The sequence below is a fragment of the Dermochelys coriacea genome, chromosome 13 (genome assembly GCF_009764565.3).
Source record: "Dermochelys coriacea isolate rDerCor1 chromosome 13, rDerCor1.pri.v4, whole genome shotgun sequence".
NCBI lineage: Eukaryota > Metazoa > Chordata > Testudines > Dermochelyidae > Dermochelys > Dermochelys coriacea.
Window position 1 is genome coordinate 34,769,404 of NC_050080.1, and position 18,886 is coordinate 34,788,289.

General features: G+C 46.5%; 1 protein-coding gene across 1 annotated transcript; it reads right to left on the reverse strand.

Moving 5' to 3' along the window:
- Nucleotides 1-557: 557 nt before the first annotated feature.
- LOC119841868 (olfactory receptor 10A4-like) lies at nucleotides 558-6,297 on the reverse strand. Its single transcript, XM_043495776.1, is given in 4 exon segments — nucleotides 558-583; nucleotides 1,738-1,929; nucleotides 1,932-2,333; nucleotides 5,997-6,297. Coding segments are annotated over 4 exon segments (870 nt in total). The 5' UTR covers nucleotides 6,247-6,297.
- Nucleotides 6,298-18,886: the final 12,589 nt, after the last annotated feature.

The following is an 18,886-nucleotide window of genomic DNA, read 5'->3' on the forward strand; positions in this document are numbered from 1 at the left end:
GACCTTGTCTGGGTATTGTTCTTTAAGGCCCCAATTCAGGAAGGTACCATTAGTGCATCTAGTTTTTAAGCATATTCTTAGTCCCATGGAACTCAATGGGAATTCTCACATGCCTAAAATTAAACACATGTTCAAGCATTGTGCTAAATTGGGGACTAAAGTGTTTGGAGTCTGCTTGGGACAGCTACCATGTTGCACTCACTTCCGACGCAAACAGTTAATGAGGAGACACACACACTGTGCTCTTGCTTTTGTTTGTTCTTCTCTCATGGTTAACCTTTAATATAAAATATAATCTCATTTAGACAGAGGTTGTGATTTTCAAAGCTGCTTAAGGGATTTGATCACCTTGTTCCCATTAAAACCAATGGCAATTATGGGTCTAAATCTCCTAGACAGCTTGGAAAAGCTCACCTGGAGACTATATGCTTGCTATTTGTCCATGGGAAAGATAGTAGATGTTAAGATAGTCATAAAAGAGTACAAGATCACAATTCAAGGCTGGAGAATTATGGCCTGAACCACTGCTGATGATGGTGGGATTTGGGATAATTTATTTATTTATTTATTGCCTTTTGTATGTCTCTGTGATAAAATATAATTAAGTTCAGCGGAACATGTGCTCCCACTGTGATACTGTGGCCAAAAGTCTGATGTGATACTGGGATGCATAAATAGGGGAAGCTTGAATAGGAGCAGAGAAATAATTTTATGTCTGTATTTGGCACTGGTGCGACCACTGTTGGAATACGGTGTCCAGTTCTGGTGCCCACAATTCAAGAAGGTTGTTAATAAATTGGAGGGGGCTCAGAGCAGAGCCACAGAATAATTAAAGGATTGGAAAACATGACTTCTAGTGATACACTCCAGGAGCACAATCTGGTTAGCTTAAAAAAGAGAGAGTATGACTAGATCGCCATCTATAAGTAGCTACATGGGGGACTAAACATTGATAATGGGCTTTTCAATCTAGCAGAGAAAGGTCTAACAGGATCCAAAGGCTGGAAGTTGAAGCTAGACAAATTCAGACAGGAAATATGGCACACATTTTTAACAGTGAGAGTAATTACCCATTGGAACAATTTACCAAAGGTTGTGGTCAATTTTCTGTCACTGACCATTTTAAAATCAAGATTGGATGACAACTCATGATTGCCCATGACTCTCATTCCCACCTGATGGAAGAGAGTCTTCAGGATATTTGGAATTTTGTTGACATTCAAACATTTACAGGGCAGATTTCCAAAAGTACAGAGGTGGTTGGGTGCCTGTCACAAGGGGGCCTGGCCATTGATGGGAGGTGGGCTTAGCTCTACCTGTTACTAATTATCAGCCTCTCAGAGGATGTATCTTGGGCCAGGGATCAGGTGACAGCCTGCAGGTTGCTTGCTCCATAGGCAAGAGGCCAGCTCAGTTAGGGAGACAGACCCAGGAGAAAGGACCTAGAAGGAGACTCTCCAAACCCACCAGCTGGGAGCCCTGGCTGGAGAAAGAGGGGCTGCAGGATGGGCCAGGCAGGACCAGTCTGTTCTGACTGGCAATGTGGGCTGTGCTGGTTTTAGAAAATAAACCCATGCCTGGACACAGGGGCTGAAATCCTGCTAGTTTTGGGAGCTGCGTTTGGCTCATCAGTCACTGAGTCAGCCCCACCCACTTACATCCCCCCAGACCACACTGAAAATCATTTGTGTCCTTGGGAAACCTCCCCCTACATTCGCAGAGGGAACGTCATCCCACCCAGCGCCCTCCTCATGGCCTCCTTGACCTCTTTATTCCTCAGGCTGTAGACAATGGGGTTCAGCATGGATGTCACCACTGTGTAGAAGAGGGCCAGGAGCTTGTCGCTCTCCATCAAGTATCTGGACTTGGGCCTGAGGTAGGTGATGATGCCAGAGCCATAGAAGAGCAAGACTACGATAAGGTGGGGAAGCAGGTGGAGAAGGCCTTGTGCTTCCCCTCAGCTGATGGCATCCACAGGATGGAGGCGATGATGAAGAGGTAGGAGACCAGGATGAGTGTGAAGGGGGAGGTTATGAAAAGAGGAGCCACCAGGTACATGGCCAACACGTTCATGGAGGTGTCTCCGCAGGCCAGCTTCAGGAGGGGCGTGATGTCACAGAAGAAGTGGTTGATCTTGTTGGCCCCACAATACGTCAGACTGAAGACATAACTGGTCTGGCTCAAGCCCACCATCCAGGAGGCTATGGCTAGCTGGGCGCAGGCCCCCTTTCTCATGACGAATGAGTAGTGCAGCGGGTTGCAGATGGCCATGTAGCGGTCATAGGCCAAGGCAGCCAAGAGGCAGCACTCAGTGATGCCAAAGAGGGTGAAAATATAAATAATATAAATAAGAAGAATATAAATAAGAAGAAAACTAAGAAAGAAGAAGTGGGGCCGCTAAACACTGAGGATGGAGTGGAGGTTAAAGATAATCTAGGCATGGACCAATATCTAAACAAATACTTTGCCTCAGTCTTTAATAAGGCTAAAGAGGATCTTAGGGATAATGGTAGCATGACAAATGGGAATGAGGACATGAAGGTAGATATTACCACATCTGAGGTAGAAGCGAAACTCAAACAGCTTAATGGGACTAATCGGGGGGCCCAGATAATCTTCATCCAAGAATATTAAAGGAATTGGCACATGAAATTGCAAGCCTATTAGCAAGAATTTTTAATGAATCTGTAAACTCAGGAGTAGTACCGAATGATTGGAGAATTGCTAATATAGTTCGTATTTTTAAGAAAGGGAAAAAAAGTGATCCAGGTAACTACAGGCCAGTTAGTTTGACATCTGTAGTATGCAAGGTCCTGGAAAAAATTTTGAAGGAGAAATTAGTTAAGGACATTGAAGTCAATGGTAAATGGGACAAAATACAACATGGTTTTACAAAAGGTAGGTCGTGCCAAACCAACCTGATCTCCTTCTTTGAGAAAGTAACAGATTTTTTAGACAAAGAAAATGCAGTGGATCTAATTTACCTAGATTTCAGTAAGGCATTTGATACCGTGCCACATGGGGAATTATTAGTTAAATTGGAAAAGATGGGGATCAATATGAACATCAAAAGGTGGATAAGAAATTGGTTAAAGGGGAGACTACAATGGGTCCTACTGAAAGGCGAAATGTCAGGCTGGAGGGAGGTTACCAGTGGAGTTCCTCAGGGATAAGTTTTGGGACCAATCTTATTTAATCTTTTTATTACTGACCTTGGCACAAATAGTGGGAGTGTGCTAATAAAGTTTGCAGATGATACAAAGCTGGGAGGTATTGCCAATTCAGAGAAGGGTCAGGATATTATACATGAGGATCTGGATGACCTTGTAAACTGGAGTAATAGAAATAGGATGAAATTTAATAGTGAGAAGTGCAAGGTTATGCATTTAGGGATTAATAACAAGAATTTAAGCTATAAGCTGGGGATGCATCAATTAGAAGTAACAGAAGAGGGGAAGGACCTTGGAGTATTGGTTGATCATAGGATGACTATGAGCTGCCAATGTGATATGGCTGTGAAAAAAGCTAATGCGGTTTTGGGATGCATCAGGAGAGGCATTTCCAGGAGGGATAAGGAGGTTTTAGTACCATTATACAAGGCACTGGTGAGACCTCACCTAGAATACTGTGTGCAGTTCTGGTCTCCCATGTTTAAAAAGGATGAATTCAAACTGGAACAGGTACAGAGAAGGGCTACTGTGATTGCAGAGCCCTTGGCCATTATCTTTGAAAACTCGTGGCGAACGGGGGAAGTCCCGGATGACTGGAAAAAGGCTAATGTAGTGCCCATCTTTAAAAAAGGGAAGAAGGAGGATCCTGGGAACTACAGGCCGGTCAGCCTCACCTCAGTCCCTGGAAAAATCATGGAGCAGGTCCTCAAAGAATCAATCCTGAAGCACTTAGAGGAGAGGAAAGTGATCAGGAACAGTCAGCATGGATTCACCAAGGGAAGGTCATGCCTGACTAATCTAATTGCCTTTTATGATGAGATTACTGGTTCTGTGGATGAAGGGAAAGCAGTGGATGTATTGTTTCTTGACTTTAGCAAAGCTTTTGACACGGTCTCCCACAGCATTCTTGTCAGCAAGTTAAGGAAGTATGGGCTGGATGAATGCACTATAAGGTGGGTAGAAAGCTGGCTAGATTGTCGGGCTCAACGGGTAGTGATCAATGGCTCCATGTCTAGTTGGCAGCCGGTGTCAAGTGGAGTGCCCCAGGGGTCGGTCCTGGGGCCCGTTTTGTTCAATATCTTCATAAATGATCTGGAGGATGGTGTGGATTGCACTCTCAGCAAATTTGCGGATGATACTAAACTGGGAGGAGTGGTAGATACGCTGGAGGGGAGGGATAGGATACAGAAGGACCTAGACAAATTGGAGGATTGGGCCAAAAGAAATCTAATGAGGTTCAATAAGGATAAGTGCAGGGTCCTGCACTTAGGATGGAAGAATCCAATGCACCGCTACAGACTAGGGACCGAATGGCTCGGCAGCAGTTCTGCGGAAAAGGACCTAGGGGTGACAGTGGACGAGAAGCTGGATATGAGTCAGCAGTGTGCCCTTGTTGCCAAGAAGGCCAATGGCATTTTGGGATGTATAAGTAGGGGCATAGCGAGCAGATCGAGGGACGTGATCGTTCCCCTCTATTCGACACTGGTGAGGCCTCATCTGGAGTACTGTGTCCAGTTTTGGGCCCCACACTACAGGAAGGATGTGGATAAATTGGAAAGAGTACAACGAAGGGCAACGAAAATGATTAGGGGTCTAGAGCACATGACTTATGAGGAGAGGCTGAGGGAGCTGGGATTGTTTAGTCTGCAGAAGAGAAGAATGAGGGGGGATTTGATAGCTGCTTTCAACTACCTGAAAGGGGGTTTCAAAGAGGATGGCTCTAGACTGTTCTCAATGGTAGCAGATGACAGAACGAGGAGTAATGGTCTCAAGTTGCAATGGGGGAGGATTAGATTGGATATTAGGAAAAACTTTTTCACTAAGAGGGTGGTGAAACACTGGAATGCGTTACCTAGGGAGGTGGTAGAATCTCCTTCCTTAGAGGTTTTTAAGGTCAGGCTTGACAAAGCCCTGGCTGGGATGATTTAACTGGGACTTGGTCCTGCTTTGAGCAGGGGGTTGGACTAGATGACCTTCTGGGGTCCCTTCCAACCCTGATATTCTATGATTCTATGATTCTATACTAGGATGATCCGAGGAATGGAAAACTTGTCTTATGAAAGGAGACTCAAGGAGCTTGGCTTGTTTAGCCTAACAAAAAGAAGGTTGAGGGGAGATATGATTGCTCTCTATAAATATATCAGAGGGATAAATACAGGCGAGGGAGAGGAATTATTTAAGCTCAGGACCAATGTGGACACAAGAACAAATGGGTATAAACTGGCCACCAGGAAGTTTAGATTTGAAATTAGACGAAGGTTTCTAACCATCAGAGGAGTGAAGTTTTGGAATAGCCTTCCAAGGGAAGCAGTGGGGGCAAAAGATCTATCTGGCTTTAAGATTCTACACAATAAGTTTATGGAGGAGATGGTATGATGGGATAATGTGATTTTGGTAATTAATTGATCTTTAAATATTCAGGGTAAATAGGCCTAATCCCCTGAGATGGGATATTAGATGGATGGGATCTGAGTTACCCAGGAAAGAATTTTCTGTAGTATCTGGCTGGTGAATCTTGCCCATATGCTCAGGGTTTAGCTGATTGCCATATTTGGGGTCGGGAAGGAATTTTCCTTCAGGGCAGATTGGAGAGGCCCTGGAGGTTTTTCGCCTTCCTCTGTAGCATGGGGCACAGGTCACTTGCTGGAGGCTTCTCTGCTCCTTGAAGTCTTTAAACCATGATTTGAGAACTTCAATAGCTCAGACATAGGTGAGGTTTTTTGTAGGAGTGGGTGGGTGAGATTCTGAGGTCTGCGTTGTGCAGGAGGTCGGACTAGATGATCAGAATGGTCCCTTCTGACCTTAGTATCTATGAATCTATGAAAAAATACATCTGCATGGCACAACCCCATAGTGAGATCCTTCTGTTTTCTGACACCAGGCTCACCAGCATCTTAGGCACAATGGATGTTGTGTAGTAGATCTCCAGCAGGGACAGGTTGGCGAGGAAAAAATACATTGGCGTGTGGAGGGACGGGTTGGCTTTTATGACGGCCGTGATGAGAACATTCCCCATCAGGGACACCGCATACATAGACAGAACCATCACAAAGAGCAGCACTTGCAGCTCCACCATCCGGGAAAATCCCACAAAGATGGACTCGGTTACTTCGGTCTGATTTCCCTTGGATAAAGATAAAATGTTTCATTGTGACATTTCCAAAATGAGAGATTTTGGGTTTTGGGTTGACATGACTTTTTGTTTTGGAATTTCCTTCATTTAACCAAAACTCTATTATTTGCACAACTGTAGTTCTAACTGTCAGAACCGGTTCTGCAAATCATATCATGGTGCTTTGTTCTTGGCCTATTCACGGCTTAATAGTTTTTACCTCCAAGGTATTCGAAACATTTTACTAAGACCAACCAAATCATTTTACACCTGCTAACAGCCACACGACTGATGCTAATAATTTTCATTTGCTGGTCACTGGGGATAGATTTCATCCAGCAACTATCAGTTTAAAGGATGAAAAGCTTTACAATCCCTTAAGCCGTGGGACCAGATGAACCGCACATGGAGCCAGAAGAACTGCATCTTCTCTGCCCTTGTTCTGTGCCTTTGCAATGAACTCGGTGGGATTGAATGCTGGGGAAATTGTTGCACCTTCTAGTAGCTAGACATTTGCTCCCTGTTTGGGTGGAAATGAGCAAGCGTTCAAAGATCAAGATCAAGATTCTCCAGCTACTAGCCACAGTTTAGCGAAGCAGCAAACAGAACAGATGGAGAAAATCTTTAGCAACATTTAGTTCTTCAGACTGCTGTAATTTTAATTGAGAATAAGGGAATGGCCAACAGAGAGGAGCACAAAGGACAGTGAAGATGCAGTTACACTGAAGAGCTTTCTTGCTTTCATTCTGTTTATGCATTGTTCCCATCAGCAGAGATCTGTCACCATCTAACATCCCAAATGCACAATTTTCACATCTGGGAAGTGTGAATCCGCATCATTCCTTCGGGCAGGTGCAGTACTTGGCCGTCTTTGTCTACCCGGACAGCTCTTTGCCTGTCCTCCTAAGGCCCATAAAGTTTCCCCTCCCTGAGTATGCTTGACAGCAGGATTCTTTGTGCCACACCCTGGTGCTTATCCCTCCTGCTACCCAACAGCACACCGCCCCAGGCAGCCACTCTGGCTTTATTAGAGATTCTCTTCTGCTTTCTGGCTAACTTGGAGACAAAGGGTTTGTTGATCGCACTGATGAATCTTGGCATTTGTTACAAAGATGTTCTGTGTAATACCTAGTATTTTTCAGAGGCATTTAGACAGTTGCTTGTGTCTTGGCGGAGTCCCAAATGATATTACAAAGAGCCCATCCCCCAAGATATTGCCACTGTACAGCAAAGTAAGAATTATTCATTAACAATTCATTACTCATAACAAATTAATAAGCGCAAGGCAGTGTCAGGTTGATTGGCTCTGTGTGTCACTGGTGCACTTCCAAATCCGCTATTTCCACACTCCCTAGCATCACAGCCAAAGTGGAATGAACTTAGTGTTTGGGACATTCTATATGGTATCTGGGATGTTAATTACATTTATGAGTGCTGTGCAGGAATCAGCCTTTTTGTGTCATGGGGAATTCTGCATTTTGCAAATGTTTCCATTCCAAAATGCCACTGAACAAAAAGAAGTTGAATTTTTCCATGGAACAAAATTTTGAAAAAAATTGTCATTTTGGGTCAGATGAAATGCTTTGTTTGGATGAAATTGAAATGTTTCTTCTGATTTCAACCGTATCATCTCAAGTCACATGAGACACAAAACCTGAAATGAAAAGTCATTCTGACAAGGAGAATTGAAACATTCTGTATTGACCATATTAGAATGTTCCATTCCGATTAACAGACAAAACATTTTGGCTCAGATGAAACAGTATTTCTGAGCAGGTCTAATGTTTGTGTATTTATTTATTTCAATTTTGAATGTGGGGGAAGAGGGGGCGTAGGAGGAGAGAAATACCCATAAATAAGATCTAAGACCCAAATTTTTAGTTAGATGCCTAAAACCCATTGAAATCAATGGTATTGAGAAACCTTGATGTTTTTGAAAATCTCACTAGGTGCCTAAATACCTTAGAAAATCTGAGAAACTGCCATTCCATGCAACCCATGAGCATGTCACCTCTTACCCTTCTCGAGGATAAGCTGAACAGGTTAAGTTTACTTAGTGGCTAACTGCAAGGCAGGTTTTCCAGACTTCAGATATTTTTGGTGGCTCTTTCCTGAACAATCTCCAAGTTTTAAATGCCCTTTTTCAGGTGTGGAGACTACCAATGTACACAGTATCCCTTTGACGGTCTCACCTATTTGCATTGAACCCCAGAGCTTCATCATCATCAAAGGAAGAAAAAGAAAAGGAGGTGGAAGATGATATGGTAGCAGAAGGGAAAGAAGAAATATCATGTGTCCCTTGTATTGACATAAAAATGCACCTACTGTATTTCTCAGCCATGAGTGATTCCTGGCTGAAAGTAGGAAAGAAGCCAAATGCAAGCGTCTGGTCTCAGGCCAATTCCAGCACAAATGATTGTCCATGCTAGTCAAAGGAGGTGCCAGAAATTCTGCCCTGCTTTTCACCCCATGCCATGCCGAAGAAGTTTCACATTAAATGGGTGAGCGCAGTCCCTTTCTACTCCTAGCTCTTCCCTAATCATGTTTGTTTAGAAGCCAAGCCAGCTCAGATTCTGGGACCTAACTTTGAAAAAGGCACCATTCTCCTGGCTGGCTAAGGACTTGTTTGTGGTTAGAACCAGAGTGTTTCAGCTCTCTTCCCCTGCCCTGGAGGGCTCATCCTAGAATCATAGAAGATTACGGTTGGAAGAAACCTCAGGAGGTCATTTAGTCCAACCCCCTGCTCAAAGCAGGACCAACCCCAACTAAATCATCCCAGCCAGGGCTTTGTCAAGCTTGGCCTTAAAAACCTCTACAGACAGAGATTCCACTACCTCCTTAGGTAACCCATTAGAGTGCTTCACCATCCTTCTAGTGAAATATTTTTTTCTAATATCCAACCTAGACCTTCCCCACTGCAACTTGAGACCATTACTCCTTGTTCTGTCATTTGCCACCACTGAGAACAGCCTGGCTCCATCCTCTTTCGAACCCCCTTCAGGTAGTTGAAGGCTCCTATCAAATCCCCCCCGCTCTTCTCTTCTGCAGACTAAATAAGCCCAGTTTCCTTGGCCTCTCCTCCTCAGTCATGTGCCCCAGCTCCCTAATCATTTTCATTACCCTCCGCTGGACTCTCTCCAATTTGTCCACATCCTTTCTGTTGTGGAGGCCCCAAAACTGGACACAGTACTCCAGATGTGGCCTCACCAGTGCTGAATAGAGGGGAATAATCACTCCCCTCAATCTACTGGCAATGCTTCTACTATTGCAGCCCAATATGCTGTTAGCCTTCTTGGCAACAAGGGGACACTGTTGACTAATATCCAGTTTCTCATCTACTGTAATCCCCAGGTCCTTTTCTGCAGAATGTCTGCTTAGCCAGTCGATCCCCAGCCTCTAGCAGTGCATGGGATTCGTCCGTCCTAAGTGTAGGACTCTGCAGTTGTCCTTGTTAACAGCGGAAGCTTACAGACATTTCCTCTGAGGAAAAAAGAGCTAGACCGGCGTGTCCCTTTGGGTTGGTTCTCAAGGAGAGGTGGCTGCCTAACTCCTCTAACTGCCTTTGGAAATCTCAAGCGGAGGAGCTGTTTTCTGTCTGATGTACAGGTCCTCCCTTTAATGGGAGTTCCATGCATGGGGAGTGAGGGGTTTCAAGAGCCAGCCTCACTGAGTTTAGATTTGTTGTAGTTTTACCATAGAGTGCTTTACCAGAAGGCTACCAAGGAGGTTTTGGAATCCCCACCCATATAGGATTTTTAAGAGCAGGTTAGACAAATACTTGTCAGGGATGATCTGGGGTGCTTGCTCCTGCCTCAGTGCAGGGGGGTGAATTCGATGGCGATTCCTGAGGTCCCTTCTAGCCTGATATTTCTGATTTCTATGTGCTTTTTTTTCAGAGATTGCACTGAGAGCACGAGGCAACACACAGGTAGCAATAGGAGCAAGTGTTCTGCTCCACACTGAGCTCAGGGAATAGTCTGATGAGGTAGGACAGTCCTGTGGTTGGGACTTAAGACAGCCTGGTTCAGTTCCCAGTTCTGCCAGAGATCTGTGGAACCTGGGGTAAGTCCTTTAGGCCTGGTTGTGAACAGGGGTGCTGGGAAGGTCAGCCTTGACAAGGCCCTGGCTGGGATGATTTAGTTGGGGATTGGTCCTGCTTTGAGCAGGGGGTTGGACTAGATGACCTCCTGAGGTCCCTTCCAACCCTGATATTCTATGATTCTATGAAGACACATACATTAAAGATATTGATGCTGCTAAGATACTATGGTCATGGGATGGGGGAGCATATAAATTCCTACGTAAATAGATAAAGGAAATTGTCATTGCTAATTCCAACTTATGGTCTAGTTGTTAAAGCAGGAGGGGTGTATGTGTGTATCAGGATTCCTGGGTTCTATTCCCAGCCCTGGGAAGGGCTCTAGTGGGTTGGATGTAGCTATTGTAACATTATCAGCTTTCCTGCGATGTGGTCCTGGCTGTGTGACCATGGTTCAAGTCACCCATTCTGAGTTTCCCCACACGTTAAATAAGTATGTTGATGCCTGTCTCTCTCCCACAGTGATTGAAAAAGGTAAGAGAAGGGCAACAAAAATGATTAGGGGTATGGAAGAGCTTCTGTTTGAGGAGAGATTAATAAAACTGGGACTGCTCAGCTTGGAAAAGAGGTGACTATGGAGCAATATGATAGAGGTCTCTAAAGTCACGAATGGTAAGGGGAAAGTAAATAAGGAAGTGTTATTTACTCCTTCTCCTAACACAAGAACAAAGGGGTCACCAAATGAAATTAATAGGCAGCAGGTTTCAAACAAAAAAAGGAAGTATTTCTTCATACATATAGTGTGTTTATACAGCATAGCTGCCCCTTCCCCGACTCTCATACTCTATTGCCCCCAGTGCCATTATACAGTATAGCCGCCCCTTCCCCAGCCCCACCCTCTGCTGCCACTAGTGTCTTTCTGCGTTCCTAAGGGTGATGTGGGGAAATGATTGTCTTAGACTGAGCCATGATACCTCTTGCTGTGGTGGATTCCCATCCTATTTCCTGCAATAAAAGGCATTACTGCAAATGCAGAAGGGCTGAGTATATGTTTGTGGGGATGTGCTGTGGGGGGCGGAGTTGGGGCGGGGACTTTGGGGAAGGGGTTGGAATGGGGGTGGGGCAGGGGAAGGAGGGGGCGGGATGGAGGCATAGTAGGGGTGGGGGCGGCGGGGAGAGCTGAGCACCCGTTGGAGCCTATGAAACAGTTTATCACAAACTTTAAAAAGACATATAGACAATGACATTATTTCACCTAAGATTCATCTAAATGTTACTTTTGATCTCTAAATCAATAGCTATAGTGACAGATAGGAACTGTCTGTTTACATGGCTAATATTTAAGAAGCTATTGTTGGGGACACCGGGCATGGCCACTAGGTAACTCAAGGGGATGGAAGACCACGAGTGTCGATGAAGCCCCCTCGCTCTAGGCCCAGATGGCCCCCCCCTTCCCTTTTCTGCCTGGAGATACTCACAGCCTTCAGGCTGAGAAATTTGCAACAGTGTATTGCAGGCACAGACTAGCTGGAGCAAGATTAGGTCAAGCAGGACAGGAATGTTAGATAGTGCTGAACAAACAACTGCATATATGGGGGAATAGATGATAAGAGGAAAAAGGGGAACTGGCTGGTATACCGGATTGGCTATATGGATACTTAGGACAGCTTGCTATTGGATAAGTATGCTAAAGAATGAATCTATAAAATATGTGTAACTGCTTGCACTGGTGTGCAGGATTTGAGATTGTTGTCTCCCTGTACCGCTTGAAGCTTCAAATAAACTTTTCTACTTCTCCACCCCGTTGTGATTATTGGGTGATGCACACCGGGCAACGAATCCAGCTGTTGCCTGCCTTGGGCATTTGGTGCCAGCAACAGTTTTTGGCGTTCCTGGGTGGGCTTGAGGCTACAACACAAGCCTTGCCTGGATCCCTTGCGGGGACCGGTGGGTGAGGACTCCGACCGATGCCCAGTGCACACCGGTGTGATTCCGGGGGGCCTCGGAGGGGCATAGCCCAACCGGCCCCATAGGGCACAACGGTGCAACGCGCTTGATAAGTGGAGAAGTGCTGCGGGCGACGGTGAGGAACCGGATCTTCGGATAAGGTAGGAACCTTTTGAAATCCGGATTGTCTGCTCTGTTTTGAATCTGGGGACGCCCAGAGTTACCCTGTAGGCATGGGACAGGGACAGAGCTCGGGAGGGAGGGCACAGTGTACGCCCCTAGAGTGTATCCTAGCAAATTGGAAGGTATTTGGATCGGATCCGATGACTAAGAATAAATTAAAAAGATACTGTACAGTTGACTGGCCTCAATATCAACTAGAAGACCAGGAGCAGTGGCCACCAGGAGGGTCAATTAATTACAAAACGATCCTCCAGTTACTTTTGTTCTGTCAGCGAACTGGGAAATGGAATGAACCTCTGTATGCGCATTTGTTTTTGGCTTTGTGTAATCGATCAGATGTCTTACAGCGATGTCATTTGACTCCGACTGGTTCGGTAGTGGCTAATGTTAGTCCCCAGACCCCCACCCCAACTGTGATGGTAGGTCCGATGTTCCCTTCAGCCCCCATGCCCCCACCTGATAGGGCCCCTACAGTGGGCTTATATCCTTTACTTACTGAGACTAAGATCTTCCGTACTGGCATGGGTAAGCGTCCGGCCACGACTATGCAGGTCTATACCCATGTACCCTTTAACCCTATGGATTTGGCTGCTTTCAAAGTACAGGCAGGGGGAGTGTCAGCTTTCGAATGAGAGGAAGGATTCCAGGAGAGATGCCAGGTTTCCGTTCCCATTAATCGTAAATGCCTCAGAGCCTTCCTGGGCATGGCGGGGTTCTGTCGGATATGGATCCCGGAATTTGGACTGTCGGCTAGACCCCTGGATGATTGTGTAAAAGGAGCAGATCATGACCCCTTCTATTGGACCCCAGAGGCTGACAGGGCATTTAAAATCTTGAAAAGGAAGCTGATGGAAGCTCCGGCTCTGGGCCTCCCGGATCTCACTAAGCCATTTCAGTTGTATGTACATGAACAAAAGGGGGTGGCCCTAGGAGTGCTCACACAGTTGTTGGGAGCATGGAAACGTCCAGTGGCCTACTTCTCTAAGCAGCTGGACCAAGTAGCAAAGGGATGGCCAGCGTGCCTGCGGGCAGTTGCAACCACAGCCCTGACGCTGGCTGAAGCTGAGAAACTAACTTTGGGAGGGACAATATAGGTATATACCCCTCATATGGTCCGAGCCTTATTGGATGCAAAGGGAGGCCTTTGGCTCACGCAGGCTCAGATGGCTAAGTACCAGGCTAAACTTCTGGAGAACTCCGAAGTCACCTTACAGTCTTGCCCCTCCCTTAACCCCGCCACCCTCTTACCGGAGACTGAGGAACAGGAACATGATTGTTTAGAGATCATAGATGCCCAATACTCTAGCCGTCCAGACTTAAAAAATATATCCCTCCTAAATGCAGATCATGAGTGGTATACTGATGGTAGCAGCACTGTAATAAATGGGCAAAGGAGGGCGGGCTATGCTATCGTAACCCTCCATGACACTGTGAAAGCCAAGGGTTTGCCCACTGGGACCTCTGCCAAGCTGACTGAATTAGTTGCCCTCACCCATGCGCTTAAACTGTCAAAAGGAAAGCGGGTCAATGTTTTTACTGATTCAAAATATGCCTTTGGAGTGCTACATGCTCATGCTGGCTTATGGAAGCAAAGGGGAATGCTGACAGCTCAAGGCTCCCCAGGCAAGTACGGGCCCCAAATCCTCCGGCTCCTAGAAACCGTACAACTCCCCTCAGAAGTGGCATTGGTACACTGTAAAGCCCATCAAAGGGAAGATCAAAATGTGGCCAGGGGTAATGCCCAGGCAGATAGAGAGGCTAAGCATGCTGCCACCCTGATATCCCCTCAGATTAAAAATGCCCATATGCATGCCCTTATCCCATCTGTGGGGAAGCTTCCAACCCCCCAGTACTCTGGAGAGAAGAAACAGCTAATCAACAAACTTGGTCTCCAGGAAAAGGAGGAATGGCTCCATTCCCCGGAAGGGAAGGTCCTTCTACCGAAGGGCCTGATCCAGCCAGTCTTACAAAAATTACATCAAACCACTCATGCTGGCAGGGAAGCACTTATCCAACTGATGGGAAAATACTTTATAACTTCTGGACTCTGACCCTGGCTACCCAGGTACAGGCGGACTGCTTAGTCTGCCAAAAGAATAACCCCCAACCAGGACATCCAGGGCCACCCGCTGCTCTGGAACCCACTCCGGGCCCCGGGCGGGTGTGGCAAATAGATTTTACTAAGTTTCCTCGAACCCAAAGGTACAAATATCTCCTCGTCTTACTGGATCGATTCAGCGAATGGCCAGAAGCCTTCCCATGCCACAATTGCACTGCCAGAACGGTGGCCCTTAAGTTTGTTAAGAAGGTCATTCCTCGCTTCGGACTTCCCCAGTGGATGGAATCTGACAACGGGACACATTTCACATCAAAGATTGTCCAAAGCATCTCGAATGCCTTGCAGATCCCCTGGAACTCCACACGCCCTGTAGACCACAAGCCAGCGACGTAGTAGAGCATCAGACCCTTAAACGACATCTTTCAAAAGTGTGCCAAGAAGCCTCCCTGAGATGGCCTGATGCCTTACCCCTCGTCCTGCTCCGCATCTGCGCTCTCCCAAAGGGTAGATTAGGGCTTAGTCCCTTTGAAATTATGTTTGGGAAGGTATGGCCTATGAATTGCACACCGGTTCTGTCAGGGGAGTGGGAGCTGGGGAATGGTTTTTTGTCTCACTGTATGTGTTCCCTGTCTGCTGTTCTCTTGTCTCTTCACAGGTATACTAAAGACTCATAGCCTCTTCCCTTGGACTCTCCCGTCCATTCCTTGCAGCCCGGCGACTCTGTTCTTGTTCGCACCTGGAAAGACGAGCCTCTCCAGGAAAAGTGGAAAGGACCCTACATCATCCTGCTGATCTCCCATACGGCAGCAAAGGTCGAGGGACACAAGTACTGGATCCATCACTCACGTCTGAAGGCAGTACCCACCCCTTCATCAGCGGAGCAGTGGACCTTCCACCCTGTTGACTCCTCATCTAGTGACGATCACGGGCTAAAGTTACTGTTTAAGAGACACAAACAGCGGGCACCTTAATGCCAAAATGGGCCCACTCAAAAACTGGAAACCCTGGACCGGGAGGACCCTGGTAATAATTAATGGTGTAACCCTGTTATTTTCTATGCTGTTATTTCTAAACTGTGCATATCGGGAACATAATTCCTTTGTTTTACTTGCACACCATGTTGCTACTTTAACAAACCAAACTGATTGCTGAGTGTGAGCTCCGACTCCACTTTCCCCCAGAACAGGAGTGCCCTTTGTCATGCTGCCCTTAACTAGCAGAATTAGCCGCCACCAAAGAGCAGGAAAGTAGAAATCTAATGGACTCACCGTTCTGGGATAAGAGCTCTTTGCAGCAAGCTACCTACCAGGATCAGGAGTATTCGGTTGCAGGGCTCACTGAGGGAGTGTTTTGTTTTACCCGAAACCAATCTGATCACTATAGGCATCCTGTGGGAAGGGGCTCCTGTGTTATTACACAGTGGACCGATGGATATTGGATAAAAACCGAGAGGGAAGGTCAACAGTGTAGATGTAATGGTTCCTCCCCTTTTGGGGAAACTCTTACGAATGATCCTTCCACAAAAAGAGGGTCAGGAAATATAAATTGCCATTGGTTGCACACCTTGTTTTCAGACTGGGGTTTGTCATCTTGGCTTGGTGGTTTATTTAGTCTGTTGTTGAAAAGTTTTCTTCCTGTCTTAATCGTACTAATGGTGTTATGTTGTGCAATATCATGTGTCAGAGCCCTTGTAAAAAACATGGTAATGCATTCCCTTCAGGGCTACCACAAAGTGCTTATGCAAAGTCCCCTTATAAAAAGATAAGAGCCCAAGTGAGAAAACTCAGAGACAAGGCTGTTGAGTATTCTCGAAGGAGGGAGTTGTTGGGGACACCGGACATGGCCACTAGGTAACTCAAGGGATTGGAAGACCATGAGTGTCGATGAAGTCCCCTCGCTCTAGGCCCAGATGGCCCCCCCTTCCCTTTTCTGCCTGGAGAAACGCATCCGATGAAGTGAGCTTTAGCTCACAAAAGCTTATGCTCAAATAAATTTGTTAGTCTCTAAGGTGCCACAAGTACTTCTTTTCTTTTTGCGAATACAGACTAACACGGCTGCTACTCTGAAACCTCACAGCCTTCAGGCTGAGAGATTTGTAACAGTGTATTGCAGGCACAGACTAGCTGGAGCAAGATTAGGTCAAGCAGGACAGGAATGTTAGATAATGCTGAACGAACAACTCCATATATGGGGGAATAGATGATAAGAGGAAAAAGGGGAACTGGCCGGTATACCGGATTGGCTATATGGATACTTAGGAATCCAGCTGTTGCCTGCCTCGGGCACCTGGTGCCAGCAACACTATAATTAACACATACAATTAGTATCACCTTCAATTCTCTAGCACCACAGGCTTGCATTTCAAAGTTCTAGCCTATCTAGCAAGGAATAGACTTTATTTACCATTTATTGTTCTCACCTCTCTCTAATGGTTGACTCTGAGTCAATCAGCCTGCAAGCTGCTGAATGCTTTCTGGCCATGTGTCATACTTTGCATGAGATTTGTTGCAATTATATAACAGTGGTAGCAATAATGATTTTCATGATTATATTTTAATTAGATAATGTCACAGAAGTTCTTTGGAGGACAGCTTGAGAATTCAAAACAACCTTGATAAATAGGAGAATTGGTCTGAATTCAGGAAGATGAAATTCAGTAAAGACAAGTGCAAAGTGCTTCACATTTTCATTAGCAACTTTAAAGCACCGCAGCAGCAACGCTTTTACATGGCTTGTATAGTCGTGGCATAGCGCTGGGAGAGACTTCTAGACAAGCGTCCAGTGCTCTAAAAAACCCACCTCCATGAGGGGTGTAGCCCAGAGCTGGTGCACTGTCTATACTGGCACGTTACAGCGCTGAAACTTGCAGAGCTCGGGGGGTGTTTTTTCACACCTCTGAGCGAGAAAGTTGCAGCACTGTAAGGTGCCAGTGTAGACATGCCCTTAGGAAGGAAAGATCAAAAGCACAACTGCAAAATGGGATATAAATGGGTGGTGGCATAGCTGAAAAGGATCTGGAGTTATTGTGGATCACAAATTGAATGAGTCAGTAAAGTGATGCAGCCATGAGAGAGGCTAATATCTTCTGGGGTGGATTACCAGGAGTGTTTGATATAAGACATGGGAGGTCGTTGTCCTGATTTTGCCTTGTAGCTTGTCGCTTTTTTGGCTTGTAGCTTGTTGCTGCTGCTTCTTTTTTTTTTTTTTGATTGGCTCCCAGCAAGCAGGGGAAAGGGAGGAGAGAGTCAGGGGTGCACAGCGGGCCCACCACAGTCCCAGACTGCATGCCTGGGGGATCTAGTCACATAGAGTGTTGGGGTTCTTAGGGCCTAGCTTGTTTTAGCCTTGTTTTGAAATGGGATTAGCTTGATTTTTGGCTTACTGTGAAAGTCAGGGTGCTTATTTACCACGTGATAATTGGCAACTGTGCTCATGGGATGGGGAATTGGTTAAAGGACTTTTCCTGTCTAGCTGTCACCAGTTACAATTTGGCCACAAGTTGAGTGGCTCTGTGAGGCTTTGGGGGTGTGTGTGTCAGGAGAGTCTGGTGAACTTTCGAGTGGGGCGTAGTAGAAACCCCTGGGGCTGCCCCACAGCATAAATCCCCCTTAATTCCAGACCTCTGGGAGCACTTCTTCCTTCCCTCTAATTCCCACCCTGATTCGCCCTGGCTCCCGAGGTCTCCCTCTTCCCTTCTCCCCAGACCCTGGGGCTCACTCCCTGCCCTGTCCCCTGATTAGCCATCAGCCTCAGCCCCTTATGCCTTTCCACCTCCCAAGCCCCTAGACCTCATCCTGCCCTCCTCCGGGCCATTAACAAGCTCAACGGGATGGCTTTTCCCCTGCTCATCTGGCCTCTTTCCCTTTTGCCGCTGGGGCCTCCAGAGATTATTTGTCAATGTTTCCTCCAGCTTCTCCTCCCCTGCAGACTGTGATCAAGGGCTGAAATGGAGCCCAACTGGGCAGGGAGCCAGGAGTATACAGTTTGTAAACAAAGCCAGTCACAAGATTTCCTCAGAACTGGGAGTAAAAGGAAATAACCTGCCAGGTGGGCTGGGGAGTGGAAAATTGACAGGGTGGGTTGGCCAAGGTGTGGACTTCAAGCAGCTCTGCTGGTGCCACTCACTCCTGGCTCGCCCAGTCCTGAGCTTTCCCCATCCCCAGCTCTGACACTGCCCTGACCCTCCTGAACCTCTGCCCCCTGCAAGCCCAGTCCTTGGTTCTCCCCCTGCCCCCATCTCTGCTGGTAGCCATCAAGTCTGACGCTCAGCCTCTTGTTATCTGGGTCTCCCCAGTCCCCGCTTGTTGGACAGTGAGAGGATCGTGTTAGCACCTGTGACTGGCTGAGCCCACGTATTCCATCTACATTAACATGCC